This window comes from Cnephaeus nilssonii, assembly GCF_951640355.1.
Source record: "Cnephaeus nilssonii genome assembly, chromosome: 9".
Taxonomy (NCBI): domain Eukaryota; kingdom Metazoa; phylum Chordata; class Mammalia; order Chiroptera; family Vespertilionidae; genus Cnephaeus; species Cnephaeus nilssonii.
In genome coordinates, this window is record NC_137080.1 from 54,545,921 (window position 1) to 54,570,317 (window position 24,397).

At 36.4% G+C, this 24,397-nt stretch overlaps 1 protein-coding gene across 2 annotated transcripts in view; it reads left to right on the forward strand.

Moving 5' to 3' along the window:
- SNX14 (sorting nexin 14) overlaps window positions 1-24,397 on the forward strand; it is a 65,278-nt gene that overhangs the window by 28,739 nt on the left and 12,142 nt on the right. For both annotated transcript variants that reach the window (XM_079780529.1, XM_079780530.1), the window contains exons 9-19: window positions 1,278-1,353; window positions 4,498-4,542; window positions 4,646-4,726; window positions 4,823-4,937; window positions 6,377-6,532; window positions 6,858-6,982; window positions 8,699-8,757; window positions 12,523-12,655; window positions 18,169-18,370; window positions 20,801-20,884; window positions 22,635-22,735. In XM_079780529.1, coding sequence (XP_079636655.1) covers window positions 1,278-1,353; window positions 4,498-4,542; window positions 4,646-4,726; window positions 4,823-4,937; window positions 6,377-6,532; window positions 6,858-6,982; window positions 8,699-8,757; window positions 12,523-12,655; window positions 18,169-18,370; window positions 20,801-20,884; window positions 22,635-22,735 — 1,177 coding nt within the window. The remainder of the gene's footprint in view (window positions 1-1,277; window positions 1,354-4,497; window positions 4,543-4,645; window positions 4,727-4,822; window positions 4,938-6,376; window positions 6,533-6,857; window positions 6,983-8,698; window positions 8,758-12,522; window positions 12,656-18,168; window positions 18,371-20,800; window positions 20,885-22,634; window positions 22,736-24,397) is intronic.

The window sequence follows — 24,397 nt, forward strand, 5'->3', positions numbered from 1 at the left end:
CACTGGGGATGGAGCCCGCAACTTGGGCATGTGCTCTGACTGGGAATCAAACCTCTGATCTTTTGGTGCATGGGACAATGCTCAACCAACTGAGCCACACCAACAAGGTCCTTTGCCCATTTTTTAATTTGTTTTTTTGGTGTTGAGTTTTATAAGTTCTTTATACATTTAGGATATGAACCCCTTATCAGATGTATCTTTGGCGAATATGTTCTCTCATTCAGTGGGTTGTCTTTTCATTTTGTTGATGGTTTCTTTTGCTGTGAAAAAACGTTTTTTAAAAAAATGTTATTTTTATTGATTTCAGAGAGGAAGGAAGAGAGAGAGAGAGAGAGAGAGAGAGAGAGAGAGAGAGAGAGAGAGAGAGAGAGAAACATCAATGATGAGAGAGAATCATTGATTGGCTGCCTCCTGCACGCCCTCCACTGGGAATCAAGCCTGCAACCTGGGCATGTGCCTTTGACCAGAATCGAATCTGAGAACCTTTAGTCTACAGGCTGATGCTCTATCCACTGAGCAAACCATCCAGGGCTGTGCAAAAACTTTTTAGTTTGATGTAGTCCCATTTATTTTTTCTTTTGTTTTCCTTGCCCGAGGAGATATATCATAACAAAAAATTGCTATGAGAAATGTCCAAGATTGATGTTTCTTTTTAAAGACATGTACATTATGACTCACTAGGAGCAACAATTTGAACAAACTGTACAGACAAATTTGGGTTTTAAGGTGTCCACCTGGGAAGAATAGTTAGATGTCATTTGATACATCCTCCCTTGATCTGATATGAGAATATTTAGATTATTCCATAAATTACCTCATTAATCTTACTCTGATAATCCTTAGAGCAGAAACCATGGCTTATTTTTTCAGATGTACTTTATTTTATTTAAAATTTACATTTGAATAAATTTAAAAATTTATTTTAACATTTTAATTAAAATGTTTTTATTTTAAATTGATTAATTTATAATATTACTTTAAGTGTTATAATTACAAAATAATATTCCAAGGCAGAAAATGTTTTCTAATGCTTACCTAAGTCCTTCCTGCTAAGGAAATGCTTTTTTTCTCTTAAATAGTATTCCCTTTTAGCCAATTAAGGACTCTAACTGTCGCCTGTAAACCAGTAGCATAAGCATCACCTGGGAGCCTGTTAGAAATGCAGAATCTTGGGACATACCCCAGACCTACTGAATCCTAGTTTGCATTTTAGCAAGATTCCCACATAAGAACTGATGTAAATCACTAACTGTGTACACCATTGTTTCTTTTTCTAGATCCTTGACCTTACTTTTAAGAGAGATCCTCTCAGGTTCTGTGTTTCTTCCTTCTTTGGATTTCCTAGCTGATCCAGTAAGTCTTAAAATTTTTTTCTTTAATTGCATTTAAAATTTATCATCTTAAATATTTTTATATATGCAGTAGTGATAGTAAGTACATAATGTTGAGCAACCATCACTACTACCCATTTCCACAACTTTTTTCATCTTCTGAAACAAACTCTACACCCATTAAACAATAGTTCTTCATTCCTCCCTCCCTCTAGCCCCTGGCGACCTCATGTGACTTCCTGTCTCTGAATTTGACTACTCCATATACCTCATATGAGTGGAAGCATGCAGTAATTGTTTTTTTGTGATTGGTTTATTTCACTTAATAATGTCCTCAAAGTTCATCCATGTTGTGGCATATATAGAAATTTCCTTCCTTTTCAAGGCTGAGTAATAGTCCATTGTAGGAAAATAAAACATTTTGCTTACTCATCCATTCCTTGTTATACACTTGAGTTGCTTTTGCTTTTGATCTAGTAAGATTTTAAAGAAACAGGAATATTTTATAAACATTGTATTTATTTTATTTTATTTTTATTTATTTTTGCATTTTAATTTCTTTATTTTCTTTTTTCTTTTTTTTTAATTTAATAAATCTTTATTGTTCAGATTATTACAGTTGTTCCTCTTTTTTCCCCCCATAGCTCTCCTCCACCTGGTTCCCATTCTTCCCTTACCTCCCCCCCACTGTCCTCATCCACAGGTGTACGATTTTTGTCCAGTCTCTTCCCGCACCCCCCACACCCCCCACACCCCTTCCCCCCTGAGAGTTGTTAATCCACTCCCTTTCTATGCCCCTGATTCTATTATATTCACCAGTTTATTCTGTACATCAGATTTTTAATTCACTTGAGTTTTAGATTCACTTGTTGATAGATATGTATTTGTTGTTCATAATTTTTATCTTTACCTTTTTCTTCTTCTTCCTCTTCTTAGAGAATACCTTTCAGCATTTCATATAATACTGGTTTGGTGTTGATGAACTCCTTTAGCTTTTTCTTATCTGTGAAGCTCTTTAGCTGACCTTCAATTCTGAATGTCAGCTTGGCTGGGTAGAGTAGTCTTGGTTATAGGTTCTTGCTATTCATCACTTTGACTATTTCTTGCCACTCCCATCTGGCCTGCATAGTTTCTGTTGAGAAATCAGCTGACAATCATATGGGTGCTCCCTTGTAGGTAATTAACTGTTTTTCTCTTGCTGCTTTTAATATTCTCTCTTTGTCTTTTGCTCTTGGCATTTTAATTATGATGTGTCTTGGTGTGGTCCTCTTTGGATTCCTTTTGTTTGGGATTCTGTGTGCTTCCTGGACTTGTAAGTCTATTTCTTTCACCAGGTAGGGGAAGTTTTCAGTCATTATTTCTTCAAATAGGTTTTCAGTATCTTGCTCTCTCTCTTCTTCTGGCTCCCCCATAATTCTGATGTTGAAGTTGTCCCAGAGACTTCTTACACTATCTTCAAATTTTTGGATTCTTTTTTCTTTTAGCTTTTCCAGTTGAGTGATTTTTGCTTCTTTGTATTTCAAATCTTTGACTTGATTCTTGCGTTCCTCTAGTTTGCTGTTGGGTGTCTGTATAATATCTTTTATTTCAGTCAGTGTATGCTTAATTTCTAGTTGGTCCTTTTCCATATCCTTGAGGGTCTCTCTCATATCCTCGAGGGTCTTGCTAAATTTATCGGCCTTTTCTAGGAAATTCTTGAAAAACCTTATAACTGTGGTTTTGAACTCTATCTCCAGTCGTTTGTTTTCCTCCATTTCTTTGGGAATCCAGATTCATTAGGAGAGAGACTAGACTGATCACAAAGATCTGTTTCTTTGTCTCCGCGTTTTCACTGCTTCCCTGAGTTGGTAGGGTAGCTTTGTGTGCTGGGTGTCCTAAATGGACCAGTGGGTCGGCCTCCCCAGTTACCTGAGGTGGACATTCTTGGTGCACCCCTTTGTGGACTGTGTGTACAGCCTTGTTGTAGTTAAGTCTTGATTGTTGTTGGTATCAGTGGGAGGAGTTGATTTCCAGGCCAATTGGCTGTGAGGATCAGCTGTGTCTACGCCGGGAGACAGCCTTATTCGACTAGACTTGCAAAATTGCAAAAGCCTCTGTGCTCAGCTTGGATGGGGTGGAGTTTCAGGGTGGAGTCTACAGCCTTGGCTTCCCGTCAGCCCTGCCCTATGAGGTTCCTGGGTCTCAGTGTCCCTCGGTACTTGCTGCAAGCACCTCTGAGAGAAAGGCGCCCTCGAGTTTCGCCCACTGCCAGACAGTCTAGTCTCTCTCCTAATGAATCTGGATTCCCAGATTCTCGCTCGGAACTGGGGTTCAGTGCAGTCGGAACTGGGGTTCAGCGCAGTCCAGAGCTTTTGTCTCCTTCCCGCTAGGGCAATTCAGCGGCACAGTCAACAGTCCGTCCTCTGCGTGCCTCCGGAGCTCTGCCTTTCGCCGCTCCCCTGAGTTTCCGCCTTACAGCCCAGATTCCCCCAGTATGAGCCTGGGTCCCCAGGGTCTCGCCCGGAACTGGGGTTCAGTGCAGTCAGAACTGGGGTTCAGCGCAGTCTGGGGCTTTTATCTCCTTCCCGCTAGAGAACGCCAGCCAGGCACTCAGCTGCCCCGTCCTCTCCGGCTCCGTTCTCTCCACACACGCGCGCCCATGCCTCTGTACCTCAGGCTTTTACAGCTCCTCTGATTTTCCTTGTGGTTTTCTCTTTCCTTCTAGTTGTAGAATTTCCAGTCAGTCAGCTTTCCTGTGGTTCTGGATGATGTCCGTTTTGTCTTTTAGTTGTATTTTTGAAATTGTTGTGCGAGGCTGCAGATTAGGTGTTTACCTATGCTGCCATCTTGGTTTCATGTGTCTTAATTTCTTTATTGATTAAGGTATTACATATTTGTCCTCATCCCCCCATTACCTTCCCAACCACCCCCCCACTCATGTTTTATAAACATTTTAAATGCCAAAGTCAGAATAACTTTTCTTTGTCCATTTTCACAAAAGGTGAGATCATGCATTGCAGATTTTTAAAAATCCCTCTGTATTACATTAAGTACACACAACTGTGCTATTGCTTTATTTTGTTCCTTAATTTTCTAGAAACTTTTGTAATATGATAAAAGCTATGAGAATTCTAGACAGAATTAGTAATGGAATTGTTCTGACCTGTGTTTATGATTTTTTTATTAGGATACTGTGAATCATTTGCTTATCATCTTCATAGTTGACAGTCCAGTGAGTATTTAATAGCTTAGCAAACACTTCACATCACATGAATTTTGACTCATATCTGTCAAATCAATGACAATTTTAATGACTGAATTCTCTTTCTTCAAAGCCTGAAAAAGCAACTGAACCACCTTCCCCTTTGGTTCCATTCTTGCAAAAATTTGCAGAACCTAGAAATAAAAAGCCATCTGTAAGTATTTCCAACAATAACTTATATTACTTTGAATACAATTTTACTACGTATTTACATAGCCTTAATTGACTCTTCCTCCCATATTGTATCTAGGTGTTGAAATTAGAATTGAAGCAAATCAGAGAGCAGCAAGATCTCTTATTTCGTTTTATGAACTTTTTGAAACAAGAAGGAGCAGTACACGTCTTGCAAATTTGTCTGACTGTGGGTGAGGCTTACCTGCGTACTTTACTAAAGTCATTTTTAAGATTTTTAATATTGAGATCAGATAAGATGTTGTAGTTGTCATCTATCATGGTACCAAGTTTTATTTACTAGATATTCTAAGAGCTGTCTTTCAAGTGTCCACTCTTTCTAGATTGGGGCATAATCTATAACTGACTTAAACCAAATCATATTAACAGAAAAAAACTACTAAAGATTAAGTATAATGAAAATAATATACTCAATCATTAGCCTATATGAATAGCACTTACAGTTTTCGTTAAGGATTATTTTGATTAAATAATCAAATTAAAAAATGCTTTATTTTTATTTTAAGCTCTATGACATCTTGCATTATTGGATTTACAAGACACTGTGTGGACTATGAAAGGATTATCTTTTTTTAAAAAGTATATTTTACTGATTTTTTTATAGAGAGGAAGGGTAAGGGATAGAGAGTTAGAAACATCGATCAGCTGCCTCCTGCACCCCCCCGCCCCCCAAGGGATCGAGCCTGTAACCAAGGTACATGCCCCTGACCAGAATCGAACCCGGGACCCTTTAGTCCTCGGGCTGACGCTCTATCCACTGAGCTAAGCTGGCGAGGGCAAAGGATTATCTTTTAATGAATACTTTCTCTTTAAAATGTTGTCTTAAAAGTTTAAGTATAAGAAAAAAAGATTCGTTTGTTCAGATTCTCAGCTCCATCTCTAGTCTGTAACCTTCATGGTGGAAGGAAATATTGTTTAAAAACTTGACTGGCCAGGCTGGCATGCATGGGTCAATGGTTGAGCATTGACCTATGAAACAGGAAGTCATGGTTGGATTCCTAGTCAGGGCACATGCTTGGGTTGTGGGCTTAAATCCCCAGTGCAGGGCGTATAGGAGGCAGCCGATCAATGATTTTCTCGCGTCATTGATGTTTCTCTCTCTCTCTCTCTCTCTCTCCTTCATCTCTGAAATCAATAAAAATATATATTTAAAAAAACACACACAAAAATACAAACTTGACTGGAACTAAAAAAAAAAAAAAACACCTTAATTTTCACTGTTATTTAGTGAATCAGATTTTAAAATATTAAAAACACTTCATATAAGGAATTAATACATAATGTTCTTTAAAGAAAAATTTAGATTAAAATAAAAATTAAAATGAAATTTTAGGAAAGTATTTACTATTCTAAATTCTAGAAAAGTTTTATTGTTATGCAATTATTTATATATTTTATCTTAGTCTATAAAATATTTGTTTGAGTTTTTCTTTCATCTGAGCAGTGATTTTACTCTCAAGTAAGTCTTTTTAAAAGTTTAAAATGATGAACATTTTGTTTTTAATTGCTGCTTTTAATATTGATTACCATTAGATTGGGAACATGAAGTTTTTATGAATAGTTATATATTAAAATAATTCATTTTTTTTCTTACTCTTTCCTAATTTGCTAGAGGAATTCAATGATAGAATTTTGCGACCAGAGTTATCAAATGATGAAATGCTGTCTCTTCATGAGGAGTTGCAGAAAATTTATAAAACATATTGTTTGGATGAAAGTATTGACAAAATTCGATTTGATCCCTTCATTGTAGAAGAGATTCAAAAAAGTAAGTCAAAGATAATGAGACTGAATTCTATAGCTTTTTAGTTTTCAGAGTTTTCTCGTATACTTTATTATTACAACACTATGTGAGATACACAGGCATTATCCTACTTTACTAACTAGATGAAAGCTTTGATGAAGAAACTAATACTTGCCAGAACTGGAGTTTGGTTGTTCTAATTCCTCATTCTAGTGTGATTTCTATACCTTACAGTAGATTTTCCACAAAACATGTTTGTATGCTATCTCACTGTCATGAATTTTAAACTAATATATAATGTATTTATGCTATTTATAAATAATTTCTACAATATAATTTTTTAAAATAGTTGCTGAAGGCCCCTATATAGATGTTGTGAAACTTCAAACTATGAGATGTCTTTTTGAAGCATATGAACATGTACTTTCTCTGTTGGAGAATGTGTTTACTCCTATGTTCTGCCACAGTGATGAGGTAAGTCAAAATATTAATCTTCTTTGATAATTTTTCTATAAAACTTATGTAGTGGCTTTGGTATGATTAGATTCAAATAACAAAATAAACAAAAATAAAACATGATTAATTAAGAAAGTGAATATTCTTTTTTACTACATAATGGAGATTATAAGTTAATTCTAAAAACAATTTTTAATATCAAACCATGTTTATCCTATCTAATCCTATCTAATAAAAGAATAATATGCAAATTGACCATACTTCTGCTATACCCACAAGCCACGCCCACCAGCCAATCAGGAGCAAATATGCAAATAAACCCAACCAAGATGGCTTCAGCCACAGAGAGCAGGAGGGAGGCTTGGGATTCCCTGGTGATGGAGGAAGCCAAGCTTTCCGCCTGCCCTTGCTGGCCTAGGCCTCCACTCAAGGCTATAAAGTTTCAGTGATAGAAGATAAATAAATTCAAACAGAAATGGCGGCAGCCACAGAGCTGGCAAGAGCAGGAGGCTAGGGTTGCTCCTGGCGATGGAGGAAGCCAAGCTTTCTGCACCCTGGCCTGCCTTGGCCTCTGCTCCAGGCTACAAAGTTTCAATTATAGAAGATACATAAATCACAACAGAAATGGCTTCCGCCAAGGAGCAAGCAGGAGGCTTGGCTCCACTCCAGGCTACAAAGTTTCAATTGTAGAAGATAAATAAATCCCAGATACCAGGGCCTCTGCTTGGGTTGCCGCAGGGCGTGGCCAGCCTGTAAACCACCACAGGGCCTTCGCCCAGGCCGCCCCACACCCCAAGGGAACCCCCACCCTGATCCGGGACACCCTTCAGGGCAAACCAGCTGGCCCCCACCCATGCATCAGGCCTCTATCCTATCTAATAAAAGAGTAATATGCAGATTGACCATCACTCCAACACACAAGATGGCTGCCCCCATGTGGTCAAAGATCCTGCTCCCATGTGGACACAAGATGGCCACCACAAGATGGCCAGCAGGGGAGGGCAGTTGGGAAGGACCAGGCCTGCAAGGGAGGGCAGTTGGGGGTGACCAGGCCAGCAGAGGAGGGAAGTTGGGGGCGACCGGGCCTGCAGGAAAGGGCAGTTGTGGGGGACCCAGTCCTGCAGGGGAGAGCAGTTGGGGGGGACCAGGCCTGCAGGGGAGGGCAGTTAGGGGTGACCAGGCCTGCAGGGGATGGCAGTTAGGGCCAAACAGGCTGGCAGGGGAGCAGTCAGGCATCAATCAGGCTGGTAGGGGAGTGGTTAGGGGGTGATTAGACTGGCAGGCAGAGCGGTTAGGGGCAATCAGGAAGGCAGGCAGGTGAGCAGTTGGGAGCCAGCAGTCCTGGATTGTGAGAGGGATCCCAGATTGGAGAGGGTGCAGGCTGGGCTGAGGGACACTCCCCCCCCTCCGTGCACGAATTTCATGCACCGGGCCTCTAGTATATATATATATGAATAGATAGATTGTAATCTACCTGATTTGCCAAATGCCTGAGTGGCTTTGTGGTACTTATGTGAAATAGAAACTCCATTCTTGGATATACATTATTTGTAGACCTGTGGAAATCAAATGGCCTAAATATCTCTATTTGCAATATTTTAGTCCTTACTCTGTTTGACTGTGGTTGTATTCACTTGATTTAAATAACGTTTTCTTTATACTGGAAAGTAGTATGGTAAAGTAGCATATTTCAGTATTAAATATTAGTTTAATAAATCACAATTATTTTTGAAGTATTTCAGACAACTTTTAAGAGGTGCAGAATCACCAACACGAAATTCAAAATTCAACAGGTAGGTATATTAAATCACATGTATGTTTTGTTTTTGTGCTTGTTGATGCTAATCATTCTATGATAGCATGATTTTCTTTATTAGCTGTTTTTCTGTGAGTATGTGGTTCTGTTGTTATATAAGTAGACAAGACATTTGACTAAGGAACTGTAGAGCTGTACTATATACAGCAACAGAATGCCTGAAATTCTTTTAGAAAACTTTAACAAGATACACACCATTGCCTTGTTAATCTCATAGTTAATATATATTAGTGTTTGATTACCTGCTTTATTGGTGAATGTGCACTGCATGCATAAATGAAATCCACAGATAACTCAATTTTAGACAGTAGACCCCCTCAACCCCTGGCAGTGAGTACTTTTTATTTCAGAACTTACTGGTTAGAAAAGTAGAGGGGGACTTTTTTTTTTCTGCCTTTCCCTTCTGGCTCTCTAGAAATGTAAAGACTCCCTTTTTTTTTTTTTTTTAAAAAAAATCTGTGTTTATTGATTTTAGAGGAAGGGAAAGGGAGAGAGGAATAGAAACATCAATGATGAGAATCATTGATCCGCTGCCTCCTGCACGCCCCCTACTGGGGATTGATCCCACAATTTCGGGCATGTGCCCTAACCTGGAATCGAACTATGACCTCTTGGTTTATAGGTCGCTGCTCAACCACTGAGCCACACCAACCGGGCAAGACTTTCTTTACATTCTTTCATTGAAAATTTAAAGTAGCATTGCTAATTTGCTGTTAAATGACTTAAATATGTAAAATATTTATTCATCTTTTTTGTCTACATTCTATTTCATTGTATCTTAAAAGTAAAATTTTAATTTATGTTGTTTAATTCCATACTCAATGCACAACTTAAAAATATTTAGAGATCTTTTGTTAATCTTGCTTCAGAGCTTAAAACATACATTTTAAAATATGCAAACTAAAAACATGTGAAGCATGCATAATTATATCTAATCCGTTTCTGTGCTAAGTTTTTGGTGGCTTAGCCTCTGCATACTTTCCACTGTGTCAAACAAGTGGTATGCCTAAATGAGGGCAAAAAATACAGAATTATTTTCTGACATACTGAGTTTTTGAGAACTACTTTTTAATGATCTAGAATTCATACTCCCAAGTTTCTTCCTGCCCCAAACAGCCCTTGTACCCTTTCTTTTCTTTATCATGTTATTCCTAAGAATTCCTTCCCTTTGCAAAGGTGAATATTGTCCACCTGTGTACCTTTTAAAGCTTTTAAATTTTGTTTTGTATTCTAAAGTGGAACTTGTTTAATATCTGGGCTTTCTCTCTCTCCTTTCCTTATATAATCTAACATATCTGTTATTGCAGAGGTAGCCTAAGTTTGGATGATTTTCGGTAAGTCTTGAGACAGCATGTGATTCTTTTCTGTATAAGTTAAGTCCAGATAGTGCACTCAAACCAATCTAAGTAGATCTAAAAAGGAAAATAATGAAGCACTGTACTATTACTGCCTTTATGTCAGCTAATTGGGATATCTTTTAAAAATTAACCTCTACTTTGGTTATAGATACCCGTTTGAAATAGCAGTATATCCTTAGGTCATCATAAAATAAAAATATTAATATAAAAATAAAATGATAAAGCCATTATTTAGCTTTTCAAGGTTATTGACTCTGTTTTGTTACTGATTTTGCTAAATTACTTTTAGAATTATCTGTGTTGAAAGTATTTTTTAAAGCAAGAAGTACAATATTTCTGGACACAAACACAAATGAGATATTTTAGAGATAGGTCATATTTCAAAAAGCCCAATTGTTTTATATAATCTATCTAGATTCTAGAGACTAGATCTAGAACAATCTATCTAAATTCTAGATGTTTAGATTTTAATAATATTTTGTCAACATTTTTATATTTGCTTTTGGAAACATTTCTATCAGAATTGTGGTTATGGTTCTGAATTTTTAAAAACACTAATTGCATGCTTGTTTAAATAAAATAATCTAGGGTAAGTACCCTTTTTACCACTTAATATTTAATTTAGTATTAGAGTTTTACAGTTTAAAATTAGTTTTATTTGCTCCTTAGACATGTATAACATGCACATGTCATTATATACCTGGTGTAGTTAAAACTTGATCAATTTACTTCTTTTTCTGTAATTTTGCATGTAGAAATAGTAGTGATCCATTAGCATTCAAAATAAACTTTCATGGATTTTAAAATAGTCATTTTTACTTGGGTATCTGTTGTAAGGGCAGTAGTATATAGTGAGCACAAATTTTAAATTGGATAAAAGTTATATTTTTAATTGTTGAAACCTGGAGCAGTAGATTGTAATGGAGAAAATTTGGCTTATTTTTTTGTGTGGTTGTTTATTAGTTATTTCTACTTTTAGAAAATTTATTTTTGAAAAAATTTCAAAAGCAATATATATTGGTTTATTAATAGTAATATGTATGGCAGAGCAGGCTGCTTTCTTAGGCTACATTTACTTTCATTCTTATATTCATTACTAACCCCTTTCTTTTTTTTTTTTTAATATATTTTATTGAATTTTTACAGAGAGGAAGGGAGAGGGATAGAGAGTTAGAAACATCGATGAGAGAGAAACATTGATCAGCTGCCTTTTGCACACCCCCTACTGGGAATGTGCCCGCAACCAAGGTACATGCCCTTGACTGGAATCGAACCTGGGACCCTTCAGTCCGCAGACCGATGCTCTATCCACTGAGCCAAACCGGTTTCGGCCTAACCCCTTTCTTTGACATTTTATCTTTTTTTATTACTTTGAAGTTAACTAAGATTAATTTTATACTACATTTTTCTTTTGAGTATTAATATGATTATAATGTTGAATTTTGCTTGAACATTTTCAGTCATAGAGGACCTAATTATTTTTTGTTAAGTTCTGTCTAAAATGAACTGAGAAGGTCATAGTTTTATATATTTTTTCTTCTACATGATACTATTTTAGCAATATTCTGCTTTGAACTTGGTCTTCCACATTTTAAAAAAATCTATTTCAAAATAGGTATGGCAATAAGAACTATATACCACTAGGGGGCTCTCATCTTTTAAATATTTTAGTTCAGTTAAATAGGTACATTTCAAATGTTTGTTAATAATTTGTTTCATTTATTTATCTTTCCATTTAAAAATATATCTTTATTGATTTCAGAGAGGAAGGGAAAGGGAGAGATAGATAGAAACATCAGTGATGAGAGAGAATAATTGCTTGGCTGCCTCCTGCATGCCCCCTACTGGGGATCGAGCCGGCAACCCAGGCATGTGCCCTTGACCGGAATCGAACCCGGACCTTCAGTTCACAGGCCGACACTCTATCCGCTGAGCCAAACCAGCTAGGGCTATCTTTCTATTAAAAAAAAAAAATATATATATATATATATATATATTTTATTGATTTTTTTACAGAGAGGAAGGGAGAGGGATAGAGAGTTAGAGACATTGATGAGAGAGAAACATCCATCAGCTGCCTCCTGCACACCCCCTACTGGGGATGTGCCCGCAACCAAGGTACATGCCCTTGACCGAAATCGAACCTGGGACCCTTCAGTCCTCAGGCCAACGCTCTAGCCACTGAGCCAAACGGGTTAGGGCTATCTTTCGATTTTCAAACTCTAAATTTTTTGCTTTGAGATGTTGAGACAATCTATGACTGAGAACTCCGAAAAGTTACGTTAGCTATACCTTCACAACTATTTTTCTTTACTGTTGTTTACAGTACATTAGACTGTTGAGATAATTTTATTGTGATTGATACATTTTTGTTTAATATTTAGGAGCACACAAAAAAGAGGAGAATCATTTGGAATCAGCAGAATAGGTAGCAAAATTAAAGGAGTATTCAAGAGCACCACCATGGAGGGAGCTATGTTACCTAATTATGGTTTAGCTGAAGGTGAAGATGATTTCGTAAGTAAACTTCGGACGTACAATAGTATAAAAAATTGGATATGATTACTTGTTATTTTCCCTCTTCTTTATCTTTCTTACTTCAGACTTCCTTTATATTCTCCATTATAAATTCTTTCATTAGTGATTATAGTTTCATGGTGCTAATCTAATTTTTTAAATTCCTGAGCACTAACTTAACTGCCTACTAAGGCCAGAATGGTTTCTGTTAAACCGTATTTTGGTTAGACTTTTAATTCATATCCTGATCTTAACTCTTTCCAACTATGTGGTCCAGACATACAGTGTTGTTCATAGATATCCTAAACCAGGGCTGGGGATCCTTTTTTCTGCCCAGGGCCATTTGGATATTTATAACATCATTTGCGGGCCATACAAAGTTATCAACTTAAAAATTAGCCCGCTATATTTGGTCAAACATTTAATTAACTCACTCCTAATGCCTTGGCAGGTTAAGACAAAATGAATTCGCAGGCCTTATATAGCCTGTGAGCCGGACATTCCCTAACCCTGTGACCTAAACTTTTGCTACTCAAACTGATATGGAACAGCTGCATCAGCATTACCTAGAAGCTTGTTATAAATACGGAATCTCAGGCTTTATCCTATACTTACTGAATCATAATTTGAATTTTATTTATTTATTTATTTATTTATTTATTTAAAATATATTTTATTGATTTTTTACAGAGAGGAAGGGAGAGGGATAGAGAGTTAGAAACATCGATGAGAGAGAAACATCGATCAGCTGCCTCCTGCACACCCCCTACTGGGGATGTGCCCGCAACCAAGGTATATGCCCTTGACCGGAATCGAACCTGGGACTTTTCAGTCCGCAGACTGATGCTCTATCCGCTGAGCCAAACCGGTTTTGGCCATAATTTGGATTTTAATAGGATCCCCAGTTGATTTATATGCACGTTATACCCACCATGCTGTTATTTCTCTATATTTTTGCACATGCTGGTCTTGAAATGCCCACCCCATGATCCCTTACCTGAGACCCCAAGTAGAACTGAACATTTCCTCTTTTGTGTTCCTATTAGATCATATGTTGAAGCATATACCTTACTTTATTTGAAATTATATGTTTATGATTGTCTTCCCTATCAATTAGTTAGTTCCATAAACGCAAATACTATCTTATTTGTACTTTTTATTTGTTTAACAAATCTTTATTGATCCTGAATCCTCAATTTACCTTTTAGTGACTTTGAGCACTGGAAATAAAAGGATGATTAAGACATAGACTTTGCCTCTAAGCAATCCACTAACCTGGGTGTAAAAGGAATGAATAGTAGTGAGGGAATTGGTAATAACTAAGAAAAAGATGGGAGAAAAGAGAGTAAATAAATTTCTTCTTTACCTCTTTACTTCTTTCTTTTGACCTCTTTCTGATTGCAATGATGAATTGTTTAGGAGATTCACTGATTCTTCATAATTTAAATCGAAGAAAATCTTATTTAACCCTTTTTTTCTCTTTAGATCAATGGTTCTCAACCTTTTAATGCCGCGGCCTTTTAATACAGTTCCTCATGTTGAGGTGACTCCCAACCATAAAATTATTTTCGTTGCTACTTCATAACTGTAATTTTGCTACTGTTAATGAATCGTAATGTAAATATCTGTGTTTTCCGATGGTCTTAGGCTCTACAGAAGCGGTTCTCACTCAACCTGTGGGTTGCGACCCACAGGTTGAGAACTGCTAGCAGGGTCGCCTAAGACCATTGGAAAACACAGATATTTACATTACGATTCATTAACAGTAGCAAAATTACAGTTATGAAGTAGCAACGAAAATAATTTTATGGTTGGGGGTCACCACAACATGAGGAAATGTATTAATTAAAGGGTTGCAGCATTAGAAAGGTTGAGAACCACTGCTTTCGATAATCAAGATACAGAATTTAAAAAAATATATATTTTATTAATTTTTTACAGAGAGGAAGGGAGAAGGATAGAGAGTTAGAAACATTGATGAGAGAGAAACATCAATCAGCTGCCTCCTGCACACCTCCTACTGGGGATGTGCCCGCAACCAAGGTACATGCCCTTGACCGGAATCGAACCTGGGACCTTTCAGTCCGCAGGCCAACGCTCTAGCCACTGAGCCAAACACAGAATTCTTTTTTCTCTTTAAGCCTTGTTTTTCCTTAAAAGTGTAGGTAGAATAAAGACAGTAAACCAGAGTAAGGAGTCTTTTTTTCAAAACAATGTTTATTTATTTTTTTATTTTTTTATTTTTTTCAGTGTTCAAGATACTGTAATTTTGAAAAAAAAACCAAAACCATTATGACTTTTCAACAAATTTCTAAATGAATACTCAGATTGGTAAACCAAATATGAAAATGAATACTGATGTTTAACTACATATTCAACTTGGAAAACAGATTAAAAACTGCTTTTATAAAATGATATATTGAGCACTTTACAAAGATGTACTGGTTTATTTTTATGACTAGAGGCCCATTGCATGATATTCGTGCAAGAATAGGCCTTCCTTCCCCTGGCTTCACTCCCAGCGGCCCGGGAGCCAGCAAGTCCCCGCTCCCCACCCCAGCTGCCCGGGGGCTGGCACATCCCCACTCCCGGGCCGCCCAGAGCCGCAAGTCCTTGCTTCTGTCTGGAGCACCACTCCAGTAGCTCCCTCCACCGCCCCCCTTCCCCTCATAGCAGGCTTCACACCTCTCCATGCCTGCATATGCAAATTAACCTCCATCTTTATTGGGTTAATTTGCATACTCACTCTGATTGGCTGTGGGTGTAGCGGAGTGATGGTTAATTTGCATGTTTCTCTTTTATTAGGTAAGATTGTTTTATTTTCAAGTGATAGTTTTCATATTGCTATTTGAAATAAGCTGCATGGATATAAGCTTTATTCCCATCAAATGATAACCCTAATCAGGAATTATAATAATTACATTTCCATGTTAACATTAGTTCTTGAAGTTCTCAACACCTGTATATGCTGCATAAAAATTTTGGTCAGAGATATGCCAATTCGTTCCTGGTGAAATTCATGTTGCTGAATTATCACTTTCACATGCTGTATTTGTTGGTTATTTCTTAATGTCCGTGCTCATTATACTGCCTGTCTTTAACAGATAAAAATATAAATCAAACAGTTAAAAACGGAAAGGGTCAAAGCCACCTCAGCAGCTAGCCCTGTTCAGTGGGGCCCTTAGCTGGGGGATGGTGGGCCATGGGCATCTGAGCCTTACCACCATAAGCTTAGAGGCTTTCAAATGAAACACAGTTAAATTATTTTATTGATTTGAAAAACAGAAACAATGTCATTACTACCTTTAGTGATCCCCCCACCCCCCCACCCCCCGCCTGGAACTTCTCTGCCAACCCTTACAAACTATCCCACAGGGGGGAAAAAACTCAAGTCCACCAGTTGCTTCTAGAATTCTGGTGTCAATCAAAAAGTGATTTCTGTTCAAATATAATGTAGTGAGATTTGTTCTGTGATGATAATTAAATGGTGATGTTTGGGTATTATGTACCGTGTCATGTGCCCACAAGTTATTTATATTTTTAAATTTTTAGTATATTATAATCTCAATTTTTAAACTAATATAGAAAAGTGGAAAAAATTTAAAATACCACCCATAAGCCTATCACCCAATAACTTCTATTAACATTTTGGTGATTTTCTTTGTAAAAAAAAAAAAAATTCCTTTCTACTGCCATTGATTAGGCTATATTATATATATAGTTTGCTGTCCTGCTCTCTCCCCACTTAATACAATAACAAAAAAAATTTTCCTATGTTACTGTGAACTTCTCAATACATAATTTTTGTTGGGGAAGATGTACTTTTTATTTTTTTGTTCTTCCTGATTATTTGAAATACAAGCTGTAAAAAGCTGAGAGAGTTCTCTTTTGTAGTGGCACAAGGAAATTTTTGATTGGAACCAAAGATAGTAATAATGGAAAGTAGGAGAAGAGGGGAAAGTAATCTCTAATACTCTGAAAAGAAAGGAAGGGGTAGTCCTGGCTGGTGTGGCTCAGTTGGTTGAGCATCATCCTGTGCACCTAAGGGTGACCGGCTCCATTTTAGCTGGTTAAACAAATTTTCTATTATTTTACGATTCATTTTACCTTCTCTTCTCAGAAGCTAAATCCATGAACAAAAATACAGTTGCAATCATCGAATGCTACCCCCGTACCTCAGGTTCCAAACAGTGGAGTGGGTATTTTCCTCACACATGCTTTCTTTATGTTTTTCTTCCAGGTTTATAAGGAGATAGTCTTGTCTCAAAAAGCAACATCTATTATCTCTCTTTATAGTTTTATGTTTTTAGGTCTTGAGGACTTTTGTTTTCAACAGAACATTAAGAAGTCCCAAGATCACCAATGGTCTTATTGGAGATTATGGAAAGCCATTTTAGGACAAGAACAAAAAAAGGGGTAATTGCTAAGGGATTGTATGGGGAGGATAAGAATCACTTAAAAGAGAGGTATGGGAAGAGAAGTAGACCTGAGAGTGAAGGTAGGGTGCTAGAATTCTGGAAATAAATTTGCCTCCATCGCCTTGTTTGCTCTGATTAGGCTCTAGAATTTTCTTAAGTGTTACAACCTTTGATTCATTGCCTTAAAAAGTGTGTTTATCTATAATATTTTGCCCCCTTTAACATGAGTCAGAGATCTTGCTGACCAGGTGTAGATATACTATGCCACTCCCGAGGTTCTCTTTCAATTTAATGAGGTAGAGACAGTTTTTCCTTCTTTCTTTGTGTATATTTTGAGAACATGTTTATTTTTAAAAAATAATTGTTCTTCAAGTAATATTATAAAAATATTTATTGTTCTAAACATTTAATTTTGTTAATATTTTAGAAGCCAGGAGATTAAAAAACAATCTTAATTTTATAGAGGTAGGTCCCTTTCAGACCTCTTCTCTAATTTTATATTAGTTAATGCTGCAGTAAATACTTGTGCCTTTTTCCCAGTTTAAAAAATTCATTTGGAGTAAATACTTTTATTAGAAAAAATTCCCAGAAATGGAATTACTTGGTTGAAACTGTTTTATGGCTCTTTATAAATATACAGTGTCAAAAACGCTTTTTAGAAGGGTTGTGCCAGTATATTTAGTAACCAGCAATATGTATCACATATCCAATTTATTTGTATAATCTCCATCCATGGCTGTTTACATTTATAAAATTTTATATCCCTAAATTAAAAAGTATCAGTACATTAATTTTTACTTTTTATTACCAAAATTAAATATTTTTTCTATATTTGTGTGTTTTTAATATCTTTTACAGTAATCTGAAGTATCTATTTTCTATTGAATATTCACTTATAGGTGATGTAACAAAACCTGGAGTTGATGCTGTTAACTTGTTATTTGTTATGTATATATTTTCAGTAGAAAATTTGATATCATCTAATCTCAAAAGTATTAAAAATTATAGAATTTATGTGGACATATTATTTTATAGTTGTATCTCAGGTCTGAAAGTCCTAGAAATATTACTTTTTTCCTGGTGTTTTTTTTCCAGATTGAAGAAGGTATTGTTGTAATGGAAGATGATTCTCCAGTGGAAGCTGTGAGCACACCTAATACTCCCCGAAACCTTGCTGCATGGAAAATTAGCATTCCATATGTAGACTTTTTTGAAGATCCCTCCTCTGAAAGGAAGGACAAAAAGGAAAGGATACCTGTGTTTTGTATTGATGTTGAAAGAAATGATAGACGAGCAGGTAGGAAGCTTTATGAGTACCTTTCATAAAAGGTTCTGGTTAGTCTGTATTTATCAGGAATGACAAACATTTTGTCATTTATAACTATTGAGTATAACTACATATCCAAAAGGAAGGTACTTGTCTAGAACAGGAAATTGAATGAAAGCTTAGGATTTTCTAGGTTATCTCTATTACTAGTTAATTAATTAATTAATTTTTTCAATCAGCAAGATATCTAACAACCCAACAAGGCATATCTATATATATAAAAGCCTAAGCAACTGTTACAACTGAGCGACCAGAACAACTGGAACGACTGGTCAACCAGTCGCTATGATGCTCACTGACTACCAGGGGCAGATGCTCAACGCAGGAGCTGCCCCCTAGTGGTCAGTGCATTCCCACAGCCAACCTCCCATGGCCAGCCAACCTCTTGTGGCCCCTCCCCCCAGCTGGCCAACCTCCCATGGCTCCTCCCCCTGGCCAGCTGGCTCTCCTGTTGACCCTGATTGGGGGGGCTGGCCAGCCAACCTCCCGCAGTGCCTCCCCCTGGCTGGCTGGCCCCCTGATAGGCCTCGATCGTGGGCCAGGCTGAGGGACCCCACCCATGCACGAATTCATGCATTGGATCTCTAGTATATATATAAAAGCATAATATGCAAATCGACCGGCTGGCAGAATGACTAGTCGCTATGATGCGCACTGACCACCAGGGGGCAGACTCTCAATGTAGGAGCTACCCCCAGCCCACCTGCTGGCCAACCTTTTGGTCCCTCCCCCTGGCTGGCAGGCTCCGATCGCCTGATGGGAAACAGGGAACTGGCAGGGTATGGTGGTGGATGTGGGCAGTGCCAGGCCAAGGCGGGTGGGAGCAAGTGGGATCCCGATCCCCTGCCAGTCACCCCACACACTGAGGATGACTGGTGGCCGGGGGGCAGGGCTGGTGAGCGGGCGGGAACCGGCCAGCCTCTTGGTTCCTCCCTCCGGTTGGCAGGCTCTGATTGCCTGATGGGGAACGGGGAACTGGGGGCGGGGCCGGATGCCAGCAGCCAGGGAAGATTGGCCCTGGTCGCCTAGGGATCCTACCTGTGCACAAATTTTGTGCACTGGGCCTCTAGTTTTATATAATGTTCTTTTAATGGTTTTGCTCCCATCATCATTAGCCATTATACTTAATTGGCTATTATTAATGCACATAGCACTATATCAGATATTATACCAACTTAATTAAGACAGCATTTCTCCTCCATTGTTGTCGGCAAATTAGAACTGATAAAAATATATGATTAAACACAACTTTACAAGTTTTGTTCATGTTTTGCTATCTTTTTTCTTTTGGTTGTTTTACACATAGATTGTAATATTGAGTAAATAGCATCCATACGGAGTTCAACAGTCCCCACCCTAGGCTTTGTCTAAGAGATGGGGCATTCTTGTAAAACAAAAGCACGTCAAAGTTGGAAATGAACAGAAAGATAAAGTTGAACTCAGGAAGAGAGAAACTATCTGTGATGAAAGAAGGAAAAAAGTGGCAATGTTAGGAAAGGGTTAAGAGAGGGGAACGATTGGCTGATAGTATGAAGGTCAGTGCTAATAATTCCCCTTATTTCTTTTTCAAAAAGTTTTATTTATTTTTTATTTTTTTCAGAAGCTGATCCTATTTCAAGAACATAAAACATAGGAACGAGGAAGGAAGAATGCTCAGAGTAGCTAGCTATGATTTTTCTTGTAGCTAATACCGGGCAGGGTCTTGCTCTATCCAGTTCTGAGTCACTGCTACTTGATTTTGTTGTAGTTTTACCATTCAGTTTTGCTAGTTGCAGTTCTATCTCAACATTCTAATAAGTGTACAGATAAGCCATTGTCGATATTATAGTCTGATTTTAAGCATAGTTTTGTTTGCATCTTTTGCCTGCTATTTCTACTGATTGGTATTTTAAGTGTTGGAGAGAATGAGAAAGACCCTCGTTAGCTTCTGGGTTCAATTCCTTCCTGTGCCTGGTACTTAAAACCTGGCTTTGGTCTCTCAGGGAATTATTTAAAACTTTTGACTATTCAGCTATAAACCCCATCCATACAATTTATGTGAGCATGTATTAACTTTTATCTTTTGAATGATTTATTATGATATACTTTTAATATATTTTATTGATTTTTTTACAGAGAGAAAGGGAGAGGGGGAGAGAGAAACATCGATGAGAGAGAAACATTGATCAGAGAAATATTTAAAAGTATATCATAATAGCCCTGACCGGTTTGGCTCAGTGGATGGAGCATTGACCTGCGGACTCAAGGGTCCCAGGTTCGATTCAGCCAGGGGCATGTGCCTTGGTTGCGGGCACATCCCCAGTGGGGGGTGTGCAAGAGGCAGCTGATCGATGTTTCTCTCTCATTGATGTTTCTAACTCTCTATCCCTCTCCCTTCCTGTGTGTTCATTCAATTTACAGTTGGGCATGAGCCTGAACATTGGTCTGTCTATAGAAGATATCTTGAATTCTATGTACTTGAATCAAAACTAACGGAATTTCATGGTATGTTGTCCTTTTTGTATAAAACATTACATTTCAGCCTTAGCTTTCTTGAAAGTTGTTGAGCCAGATTAATTTTTTAATTTTAAGTAATAGTAACAAGGAAATGTAACAGTGATACCTATGTACATTTGATAATAGGACATCCTGTTTTTATCTTAGTTCTGCTTGTTTATATTTTATTAATTTGTTGTTGCTATGTTATTTTTTTGTTAATCCTCACCTGAGGATATTTTTCCATTGATTTTTAGAGAGAATGGGAGGGAGGGGGAGAGATAGAGGGAGAGAAACATTGATGTGAGAGAGACTCATCAATTGGTTGCCTCCTGCACACAAGGGCCAGGGATTGAGCCTGCAACCGAGATACGTGCCCTTGACCAGAATTAAACCCGGAACCCTTCAGTCCATGGGCTATCCACTGAGCCAAACCAGCTAGGGATATTTTATAAATTTTTACAGTACACATACATTGCTTTTCAAATAATAATATTAAAATGTAAAATATAGCTATTTTTAAACTGTATTTTAGAAAAGGTTCTCTTTCCAATTTTATTTTTGTTTAACTTGATGTATGGATAATTTAAACCAGACATTTCAGAGTTGCTCTTATTTTACTATTACCTTTCTTGGTAGACATGTGTACCATGCATCATGGCAAATGTTTTTTGGTGTTAAGGGATGATGTTCCAACCAACTGAACCACCCAGCCAGGGCCAAATATCTGGCAAATGTTTTAATTTAGTTTTTATATTTAGATATGGAAAGCAAACTTGTAGATAAATGTTTCTTTTGAGAATAGATCAATCAGAAAAGGAGAGCGCTTTTCCTTTTTTGTTCTTCTCCCCTCCCAATCTCTCCTATCTACACACTTATATTAGTTAATAGCAGGGATATAATTATTAAGTATTTCCAGTCATTTTGTATGTAGGTTGGTGGGTTTGATGTATGTATTCTGAATCCTTTTATTTTAAAAAAGCTCTGTGTAATGTCCCCTGATCCAAAATCAGGTTGGTTCTAAATTGAGAAGAGCAGGGAACCTTCTTTACCTTACTATAAGAGCAAATCCCATGATAAAGAGACTATAGGAAGCTAAAAATATGCAAGGTTCCACTCCATACTTTTTGCCTACATTTTGATGTTGTACTTGTCTTTAAATTATTTTCTCTTTGTCTCTGCCAATCTCATGCAATGCTATCCTTGTCTTGTTCTTTCTCTGAGAACTTTTCCTTTGGTTTAGAGTTGAGAGAAGATCATTTTTCTTCATACTTTCAAATCCCAGATTAATCAAAGTTGGTTGGATTCCCAACATTATTTTTCTCTTTCAGTACTAAAATTTCCAAAGTCAGCCCTGTCTGAGAAAGTACATTTATGGTTTTTAAGCTTATATAGCATTGGCAATATAATTTTTTTCCCATGAGAAAATAGGTATTTCTTTAGTAAGATTTTGTCTAATAAAATCTCACTGATTTCAAAATAATCTCATGATAATTTTTTGAAGCTTTAAAAAAAAACTAATATAGAAGGTTAAATATATCTGTGTCAGTAAAAGAGTGGTGATATTTTGGATATCAATAGACTCAAGTTCTTTGGTTTGAATTCCTATGCTCTCTGGTTTTGCCAAGATTATTTAAAGGATAATAACACATCTCTACAAGGCAGCATTGTGGATACGAATTTGTTATAGTATATTATAAATTAGGTTTTTAATGTAGTAGCAATTTATAGTAATAACTTTCAGATATATTAATTTCAGGCACATTTCCTGATGCCCAGCTTCCTTCCAAGAGAATCATTGGTCCCAAAAATTATGAGTTCTTAAAGTCAAAGAGAGAAGAATTTCAAGAATATTTACAGGTATAGCACCAACTTAATTTAGAATATTGCTTGCTAATCATAGCATTCTCTGATTTGTCTTTTTTTCTCATATATATATATATATATATATATATATATATATATATGCTTTGCTTTATAAATACTCATCAATGTTGATTTCTAAAATTCTTTTATTTAAATTTTTTATGTGAAGATGAATTATTGTCAAGAGTATATTTGAAAAAAATTTGTAACTAAAGAAATACCAGATATTTTCCTAGAAGAAAGAAAGTCTTATGTTAGGCTTAGTTTTGGTGTGGGAAATTAAAAGAAAGAAACAAAAACTTTAGTGTAAAAGATTAAATACATTCTAAGAATACTAAATAGTTTTTATTTTTGTCTTATTCTTTGATTTTTTGTTCAGCACTTCTGAACTTCAGAATCTTCCCTCCTGTTTATTCCTTCTTTTTCTTTTTAAATTTGAAGGTGTTTTTCCAGTTTCTTGGGATATCCTGACTCTCTACTATTTACCACTTGGAAGTGAATTCTCTTTTTCTCAGTCTGTGATCATTGTGTTATGTAAACAATGCAACTGGTATTTTTTATTATTATTATTGGTACATTCAGCTTAAAAGTTACTTGCTTGAGACTTCTCTAAAATTAATAACCATCTTTCTTTAATCAAGTGCATAATACCAGAGTGGATATTTCTGTTCTATTTTTTAAAACATCTTTTTTATTTGAACATGCACTTTTGTCATTTTTATTAAGTGTTAACTCAGTTAAATTTGGTTACCTTATAGCCAAAAATAAGTACCTTATAAAATAAAAATATTCAACAGTATAAAGAGGTATTTAAATTTTATTTTCTGTATTTGAACTGTTGAATACTTTGAAAGCATTTTTTACATAATTCTTTTGGTGGTATAAAAATTGAAATATGAATTAATTATTTACTACAAGGATATTTGAACACAACACATAGTAGTGTTAACCTGTGTCTTTACTGATATCATTAACCCATTACTTGAACCAATTACTTCTTTCTAAGAACTCTAGAGTACCTCATTCTAGAAGAAATATTTTCTGGTAATATGGAGTTAAAGTTTACATTACTGGTAATTTATCTAATACAGGGTGGGGTAAAAGTAGGTTTATAGTTCTATGGAAAATGATACAATAATTAATAAATAATAATAATACAAGAATAAACTGTTTTGTGTACTTACAACTGTACACCTATTTTTGCCCGACCCTATAGATTTCTGCTCATTAAGTTTTGTGACTCTTTTGTAGTTACAAAACTGAATATTAGGCAAGATTGGGTTAGTTTTGGCTTTAAAGTTTTGGCTATATTCTTACAAGTCAATATAGGAAGACTGGACAACAGATTTTCCAAGTTATTTAACATTTCCACATTTAGTTTTTGCTAACTTCTTATGCCAACTTCTTTTAATTATCAAGGTAGTTGTATGATATTGTAATAATTGTTTTAGAGTTGAAAAACAGAGAAATAATATTAGCTGATGTTTAATTTCCTTCCTATGTATCAGGTAGGCTCTAAATGCTTTATAAAACAACATTATAAAGTAGGTAGTGTTATTTGCATTTTATGCATGCAGTAACTGACTCTTAGGCAATTTAGGAACTTTTCTAGGGACACCAAGCTAACACATAGAAGAATCAGAATTAAAACCCATT